We start from the raw sequence: 10000 nt of genomic DNA, 5'->3' as shown, positions 1-10000 counted from the left end.
GGTGCGGTGTGTAAACATCGTCACCAGGGAGACAAAGGCGGTCGGTCGCGGTGCTGGCCACCCCCTCCCTCCCCTAGGTCCGCTCCGGCTGAAATGCGTCCGCGCGGGTTTCGTTGCAGGTGTTTGGACACTGGGAGCTGGGGACGCTGGTCTTCACTGTCCTGGTGGTGACTGTCAACCTCAAGGTGAACACACAACAACAACCACAACAACCGTGACCACCACCACAACCACAACAACAACAACCGCCATTCGCCACTAAGTGGCGGTGACGTCACCACGACGCTTGTGCCAGGCCAAGTGCACCTTGAGGCTGCCACGTGAAGTGTCGAACGCCCGCTGGCAGGAGGTCACGGGGCAGACCCAGCAGGTGCCATGGGTTGCACTGCTGTGCCAGGCTAGGTGCATGAGGAGGAGGTCACGTGACAGACCCAGCAGGTGCCATGGGTTGCACTGCTGTGCCAGGCTAGGTGCATGAGGAGGAGGTCACGTGACAGACCCTGCAGATGCCATGGGTTGCACTGCTGTGCCAGGCTAGGTGCATGAGGAGGAGGTCACGTGACAGACCCAGCAGGTGCCATGGGTTGCACTGCTGTGCCAGGCTAGGTGCATGAGGAGGAGGTCACGTGACAGACCCAGCAGGTGCCACGGGTTGCACTGCTGTGCCAGGCTAGGTGCATGAGGAGGAGGTCACGGGGCAGACCCAGCAGGTGCCACGGGTCCACTGACCGAGATGACCGAGATGACTGGCTGATGCACCACCTGTGCCCCCTACTGTGGCAAACCCACCCACACTCACCCACACTCACCCACCCACACTCACCCACACTCATCTACACTCACCCACACTCACCCACCCACACTCACCCACCCACACTCACCCACCCACACTCACCCACCCACACTCACCCACACTCCCCACCCACTCACCCACACTCACCCACCCACACCCACCCACACCCACCTGGTGGTGACGGTGGTGGTGGTGGTGACGGTGGTGGTGGTGGCGATGGTGGTGGTGGTGACGGTGGTGGTGATGACGGTGGTGGTGGTGACGGTGGTGGTGATGACGGTGGTGGTGGTGACGGTGGTGGTGGTGACGGTGGTGGTGACGGTGGTGATGGTGGTGACGGTGGTGGTGGTGACGGTGGTGGTGGTGACGGTGGTGGTGGTGACGGTGGTGGTGGTGACGGTGGTGGTGGTGACGGTGGTGGTGGTGACGGTGGTGGTGGTGACGGTGGTGGTGGTGACGGTGGTGGTGGTGACGGTGGTGGTGGTGACGGTGGTGGTGGTGACGGTGACGGTGGTGGTGGTGACGGTGGTGGTGGTGGTGGTGACGGTGGTGGTGGTGACGGTGGTGGTGGTGACGGTGGTGGTGGTGACGGTGGTGGTGGTGACGGTGGTGGTGGTGACGGTGGTGGTGGTGACGGTGGTGGTGGTGACGGTGGTGGTGGTGACGGTGGTGACGGTGGTGGTGGTGACGGTGGTGGTGGTGACGGTGGTGGTGATGACGGTGGTGGTGGTGGTGGTGACGGTGGTGGTGATGACGGTGGTGGTGGTGACGGTGGTGGTGGTGACGGTGGTGGTGGTGACGGTGGTGGTGGTGACGGTGGTGGTGGTGACGGTGGTGGTGCCCTTGCGTGTGTCAGCTGGCGTTGGATACCCGCTACTGGACGTGGGTGAACCACTTTGTGACGTGGGGGACGCTCATCTTCTACGTCGTCTTCTCGCTGTTCTACGGCGGCGTGCACTGGTGACTCGCGCGCGGAGACACACGCGGAGACAGAGACACACGCGGAGACACGCGGAGACAGAGACACACGCGGAGACACACGCGGAGAGACGCGGAGAGACACGCGGAGACACGCGGAGACACAGAGACACACACGGAGACACGCACGGAGACACACACGGAGACACGCAGAGACACGCAGAGACACGCAGAGACACGCGGAGACACACACGGAGACACGCACGGAGACACACGCGGAAACAGGCGCACACGGAGACACACGGAGACACACATGGAGACACGCGGAGACACACGCGGAGACACACACGGAGACACGCACGGAGACACACGCGGAAACAGGCGCACACGGAGACACACGGAGACACACGCGGAGACACGCGGAGACATGGAGACACACGGAGACACACAGAGACACGCAGAGACACGCGGAGACACACACGGAGACACGCACGGAGACACACGCGGAAACAGGCGCACACGGAGACACACGGAGACACACGCGGAGACATGGAGACACGCGGAGACACGCGGAGACACGCGCGGAGACACACGCGGAAACAGGCGCACACGGAGACACACACGGAGACACGCGGAAACAGGCGCACACGGAGACACACACGGAGACACACGCGGAAACAGGCGCACACGGAGACACGCGGAGACACACAGAGACACGCACGGAGACACACGCGGAGACACGCACCCACACAGGGAGGCACACATGGAGACACGCAAACACGCCGCGTGTGTGTGTGTGTGTGTGTGACACGGTGTGTGTGTGTGACACCACGTGTGTGTGACACCGTGTGTGTGTGTCTGTGTGTGTGTGTGTGACACCGTGTGTGACATCACAGGCCGCTGCTCAAGGCCCAGGGCATGCGTGGCGTGTTTGCCGAGCTGCTGTCCAGCCTGCCCGTGTGGCTGTGTGTGTGTGACACCGCGTGTGTGTGTCTGTGTGTGTGTGTGTGACACCGTGTGTGTGTGTGTCTGTGTGTGTGTGTGACACCGTGTGTGTGTGACACCGTGTGTGTGTGTGACACCGTGTGTGTGTGACACCGTGTGTGTGTGTGACACCGTGTGTGTGTGTGACACTGTGTGTGTGTGACACCGCAGGCCTCTGCTCAAGGCCCAGGGCATGCGCGGTGTGTTTGCCGAGCTGCTGTCCAGCCTGCCCGTGTGGCTGGGCGCGGCGCTCCTGGTCACCGCCTGCCTCGTGCCCGACGTCTTCCGCTCCGTCGCCGGGGGTCACGCCTGGCCCGCGGGCACGCAGGTGGGAGGGGGGGGGGGGGGGTGGGGGGGGGGTGGGGGTCGCTCGCACGCAGAGGCAGCTGGCGCCGGGGGTGCCCCTGGGCGAGACCCACGCGCCGGCAACCATCGCCGCACCCTACCACTGGCAGGCTGATGCGGACGGGTAGGGTACGGGTAGGGTACGGGTAGGGTACGGGTAGGGTACGGGTACGGGTAGGGTACGGGTAGGGTACGGGTAGGGTATCGGGTAGGGTACGGGTAGGGTACGGGTAGGGTATCGGGTAGGGTACGGGTAGGGTACGGGTAGGGTACGGGTAGGGTATCGGGTAGGGTACGGGTACGGGTAGGGTACGGGTAGGGTACGGGTAGGGTACGGGTAGGGTACGGGTAGGGTACGGGTACGGGTAGGGTATCGGGTAGGGTATCGGGTAGGGTACGGGTACGGGTAGGGTACGGGTAGGGTACGGGTACGGCCGGGTACGGGTACCCGTTTGCGACCCTGGTGCGGCTGGGTACGGGTAAGGAATCAAAACCCGTTTGCGACCTTTGGCCTTGACCGGTGACATACAAATCGGCGGTGGTGGCCGTAGCAACGCCATTCCCTGACCCGACCACCCTGACCCCCGGCATCTAACACCGATGCTAACCCCCGTAGATTTTGACCCCGGCTTGAAGCCTGACCCTTGACCCTTGACCCCCCATCCCCTGCGCTGTAGGGGCTCTGCGTGGAGTGGTGTGAGAGGTCACGGGGGTCACGGGTCAGACTCAGGGAGGATGACGACCAACCTTTCTACGTTCCCTCCCCGACCACGTAACTCCGGCCACAACACGGCCACAACAACACCAACAGCACAACAACACAACAACAACACCAACAGCACAACAACAACACCAACAACAACACCAACAGCACAACAACAACACCAACAACACCAACAACAACAACACCACAACACCAGCACCAACACCAACAACACCGCCGCCACCACCACCAGCACCAACACCACCAACAACACCACCACCAACAACACCACCAACAACACCACCACCAGCACCAACAACACCACCACCAGCACCAACAACACCACCAACACCACCAACAACACCACCACCAGCACCAACAACACCACCAACACCAACACCAGCACCAACAACACCACCACCAGCACCACCAACACCACCACCACCACCAACACCACCACCACCAGCACCAACACCACCACCAGCACCAACAACACCACCACCAACACCACCACCAACACCACCACCACCAGCACCACCAACACCACCACCACCAGCACCACCAACACCAGCACCAACACCACCACCAACACCACCACCACCAACACCACCACCAACACCACCAACACCACCACCACCAACACCACCAACACCAACACCAACACCACCACCAACACCACCACCACCAACACCACCACCACCACCACCAACACCACCAACACCACCACCACCACCAACACCACCACCACCACCAACACCACCAACACCACCACCACCAACACCACCAACACCACCACCAACACCACCACCACCACCACCAACACCACCAACACCACCAACACCACCACCAACACCACCACCAACACCACCAACACCAACACCAACACCACCACCACCACCAACACCACCACCAACACCAACACCACCAACACCACCAACACCACCACCAACACCACCAACACCAACACCACCACCAACACCACCACCAACACCACCACCACCACCACCAACACCACCACCAACACCACCACCAACACCAACACCACCACCAACACCACCACCAACACCACCAACACCACCACTACCACCACCAACACCACCACCAGCACCAACAACACCACCACCAACACCACCACCAACAACACCACCAACACCACCAACAACACCCACCACCACCAACACCAACACCACCACCAACACCACCACCAGCACCAACAACACCAACACCACCAACACCACCAACACCACCACCACCAACACCACCAACAACACCACCACCAACACCACCACCAACACCACCACCAACACCACCAACACCAACACCACCAACACCAACACCACCACCAACACCACCACCAACACCACCACCAACACCACCACCAACACCAACACCACCACCACCAACACCACCACCAACACCAACACCACCACCAACACCACCACCAACACCAACACCAACACCACCAACACCAACACCACCAACACCACCACCACCACCAACACCACCACCAACACCAACACCACCAACACCACCACCAACACCACCAACACCAACAACACCACCACCAACACCAACAACACCACCACCAACACCACCACCAACACCACCACCAGCACCAACAACACCAACACCACCACCAACACCACCAACAACACCAACACCACCACCAACACCAACACCACCAACACCAACACCACCACCAACACCAACACCACCAACACCACCACCAACACCACCACCACACCACCACCACCACCAACACCACCACCAACACCACCACCACCACCACCACCAACACCACCACCACCAACACCACCACCACCAACACCAACCCCACCACCAGCACCAACACCACCACCACCACCAACACCACCACCAACAACACCACCACCAACACCAACACCACCACCACCAACACCACCAACACCAACCCCACCACCACCAACACCACCAACACCAACATCACCACCAACACCACCACCAACACCAACCCCACCACTAACACCAACCCCACCACCAACACCAACATCACCACCAACACCAACCCCACCACCAACACCAACCCCACCACCAACACCACCACCAACACCACCAACACCACCACCAACACCACCAACACCACCACCAACACCAACACCACCACCACCAACACCAACCCCACCACCAACACCACCACCAACACCACCACCAACACCACCAACACCAACATCACCACCAACACCACCACCAACACCAACCCCACCACCAACACCAACCCCACCACCAACACCAACATCACCACCAACACCACCACCAACACCAACCCCACCACCAACACCAACCCCACCACCAACACCACCACCACCACCACCAACACCACCAACACCACCACCAACACCACCACCAACACCACCACCAACACCAACACCACCACCAACACCACCACCACCAACACCACCACCAACACCACCACCAACACCACCACCAACACCACCAACACCAACCCCACCACCAACACCAACCCCACCACCAACACCACCACCAACACCACCACCAACACCACCACCAACACCACCACCAACACCACCACCAACACCAACCCCACCACCAACACCACCACCAACACCACCACCACCAACACCACCACCAACACCACCACCAACACCACCAACACCAACCCCACCACCAACACCAACCCCACCACCAACACCACCACCAACACCACCAACACCACCACCAACACCACCACCAACACCACCACCAACACCACCACCAACACCACCACCAACACCACCACCACCACCAACCCCACCACCAACACCACCACCAACACCACCACCACCAACACCACCACCAACACCACCACCAACACCACCACCACCAACACCACCACCAACACCACCACCAACACCACCACCAACACCACCACCAACACCACCACCAACACCACCACCAACACCACCACCAACACCACCACCAACACCACCACCAACACCCTCTCTCTTTCTCTCGCATGGCCGGTCCTTACGGGGTCCCCACTGAGTCCCCGCGTCTGAGACGTCATCATCATCATCATCGTCGTTGTCGTCATCATCGTCATCATCATCATCATCGTCGTCATCATCGTCATCATCGTCGTCATCGTCGTCATCGTCGTCATCGTCGTCATCATCGTCGTCATCGTCGTCATCATCGTCATCATCGTCATCATCATCGTCATCGTCGTCATCATTGTCATCATCGTCGTCATCATCGTCATCATCGTCATCATCATCATCATCGTCGTCATCATTGTCATCATCGTCGTCATCATCGTCATCATCGTCATCATCGTCATCATCGTCGTCATCTTCACAATCATCGACGATGACGACGATGATGACGATGACGATGTCTTAGATGGTTGAATAAAGGGTGGTGCGGCTGTGATGTTGTCACTCAATATCACTCCTCAACCCCCCCTCCCACCCCCCCCTCCCACCCCCCTCCCCCTCCCACCCCCCCCTCCCACCCCCCCTCCCCCTCCCACTCCCCTCTCCCACCCCCCCCTCCCACCCCCCCTTCCTCCCCCCCTCCCACCCCCCTCCCCCTCCCACCCCCCCCTCCCACCCCCCCCTCCCACCCCCCCTCCCCCTCCCACCCCCCCCTCCCACCCCCCCTCCCACTCCCCTCTCCCACCCCCCCTCCCACCCCCCCATTCCTCCCCCCCTTTCACGCCCCCTCCCCCTCCCACCCCCCCCTCTCACCCCCCCCTTCCTCCCCCCCTCCCACCCCCTCTCCCCCCGCCACCCCCCCCTAGATGATGAGTGGGACACTGGTGAGGCTACGGCGATGGTGCTGCTGCTGCTGCTGGTGGCGTCGTGGTGGCGGTGGGGAGCGCACGCCGCTAGCGCCGCGCTCAGCGGACCCCCCGGCGGCGAGGGGGGGGGTGGGGGCCCCCCCACGCAGCGAGGGGGGGGGTGGGAGCCCCCCACGCGGCGAGGGGGGGGGTGGGGGCCCCCCACGAGGCCGGCACGGTGACGCTGAGCACCCTGCGGGGAGAGACGAGTGTGTGACTGAGCGTGTGAACGTTAGTGTGATGGGGGTGGGTGGGGGGTGGGTGGGTGGTGGGGGGTGGGTGGTGGTGGTGGTGGGTGGTGGTGGTGGTGGTGGTGGTGGGTGGTGGGGGGGTGGGTGGTGGTGGGTGGGTGAGAGGGTGGTTGGTGGGTGAGAGGGTGGTTGGTGGGTGGGTGGATGGGTGGATGGGTGGTGGTGGGTGGTGGGTGGGTGATTGTGGGTGGTGGGGTCGTGGTGGTGGGTGGGTGGTGGGTGATGGTGGTGGTGGGGGGTGGGTGGTGGGTGGGTGGTAGTGGTGTTTAGGGGTGGGTGGGTGGTTGGTGGGTGGGTGGTGGAGGGGGTTGAAAATCGTTTATTTATTTTGTCATCGAAGAAAAGGCTCACTGGGGCCTAATCGCCGTCGCGTTTAACTCGAGGCTCGTGAAACACGGGGGGGGGGGGGGGGGGCCTCTGTTGAACGCGGCTGCCCCCCACCGCGTACGTACGGTGAAAAAGTTCAACTTCGGTTCTTCAGATGAAGGCGCGTAGAAAATAAAAATACAAACTTCAACGATGGCACACGACGTTTCGATTGCAGCGCAGGCAATCGTCATCGGGTGGCAAACGGGAAGAGAAAACGGACCTCGTAAATATGCTCGGCTCGTTCGGTAAAGTCACGTAGAAGGGAAATAATAAAATAACGACAATTATAACCCGTAAAAACTAAATTTTTCACTATAAATCCTTTATATGCGTGGCGGCTAGAGTCCTCTCGTCCTCTGGCTTGAGATGGCTGCCACCTATGGGTCAGATGATTGCATTGCACCATTAAGCAATTGGAATTAAATATCATATTTTTGTCCTAAAAAGTGTAAAATTTAGGAAAAAAAATTTCACGAACATTAATTGTCACGCACAACGAGTCTGTGTGCAAAATGTCAGCTCGATTGGATCACGGGAAGTGGGTTAAAAAAACGACCGAAAGATTTGCACGGTCCTAAGCAAGCAAGCGAACTTAATATGAAGGATTTAAAAATCACACCTGATGATGATTGCTTGTGTTGCCATCGAAACGTCGTGAGAATTGTATTTTATTATGTTTTATTTTTATTATTTTATTAATTCCCTTCTACGTGACTTTACCGTAAGAACCAAGAATATGAATCCCTGCAGTCACGAAAGTTTAAAATAGAAAATTAAACCGAGTAAACTTAGAACTACAATGCAATACAAGACAGGTTGATTACGTTCTTCCAAAGATTGCTACATTTGAGAGAGACAAAACACAGACACGGAGACACAGACAGACACACAAGCAGAGAGAGACAACACAGAGACACAGAGAGAGACACAGAGAGAGACAGACACACAGACAGACACACACACATAGACAGACACAAGCAGAGAGACAGAGAGAGAGAGAGACAGAGACACACAGACACACGCAGACACACACAAAGCACAGAGACACACACATAGACACAGACAGACACAAGCAGAGAGACAACACAGAGACAGACACAGACACAGAGACGCACGGAGAGATACACACACAGAGACAGACACACGCAGAGAGAGACACAGAGAAACAGACACACACAGACACCCAGAGACAGACATACACACAGAGACACACAGACACACACAGACACACACAGACACACACAGACACACACAGACACACACACAGACGCACACACAGACGCACACAGACACACACACAGACACACAAAGACACACACACACAAAGACACACACACAGACAACAACAACAACCGCCATTCGCCACTAAGTGGCGGTGACGTCACCACGACGCTTGTGCCAGGCCATGTGCACCCTGAGGCCACGTGAAGTGTCGAACGCCCGCTGGCAGGAGGTCACGGGGCAGACCCAGATGCCACGGGTCGACTGACCGAGATGACTGGCTGATGCATCACCTGTGCCCCCTACTGTGCCAACTTGCTGTGCTTTAGCCACCCGGCGCTCCGCTCGTTGTTGTGAGCGTCGCTCCTCCGCCCTCCGTTGTTGTGGAGGGCGACTGCCTCCAACTGCCCAGTAGCGTCCTTCACGAGCCTCCTCCACTGAGGCCGATCTTGACACCGCTGGTACCGGTCATCGGCAAGTCCACTCGGCTCCACGTCCTCCTGTACCACATCACTCCATCTCTTCTCTAGCCCGTGCCGCGCCCGTTTAGCCCCCTCGATCCGGCCGAACAAAAGCTGTTTAGGCTGCGGTTGGCTGGG

At 59.4% G+C, this 10000-nt stretch overlaps 1 protein-coding gene across 1 annotated transcript in view; it reads left to right on the top strand.

Moving 5' to 3' along the window:
• LOC144742265 (uncharacterized) overlaps nt 1-7657 on the top strand; it is a 12745-nt gene extending 5088 nt beyond the window's left edge. Inside the window, exons 5-9 of the mRNA XM_078624736.1 lie at nt 120-185; nt 1650-1753; nt 2867-3023; nt 3718-3812; nt 7522-7657. Of these exons, the coding sequence (XP_078480862.1) occupies nt 120-185; nt 1650-1753; nt 2867-3023; nt 3718-3812; nt 7522-7525 (426 nt within the window). The 3' untranslated portion in view covers nt 7526-7657. The remainder of the gene's footprint in view (nt 1-119; nt 186-1649; nt 1754-2866; nt 3024-3717; nt 3813-7521) is intronic.
• Nucleotides 7658-10000: the final 2343 nt, after the last annotated feature.

The sequence above is a fragment of the Lampetra planeri genome, unplaced genomic scaffold, assembly GCF_965212315.1.
Source record: "Lampetra planeri unplaced genomic scaffold, kcLamPlan1.2.h2 scaffold_945, whole genome shotgun sequence".
Lineage (NCBI taxonomy): Eukaryota > Metazoa > Chordata > Hyperoartia > Petromyzontiformes > Petromyzontidae > Lampetra > Lampetra planeri.
This window is presented reverse-complemented; position numbering and strand designations above follow the sequence as displayed.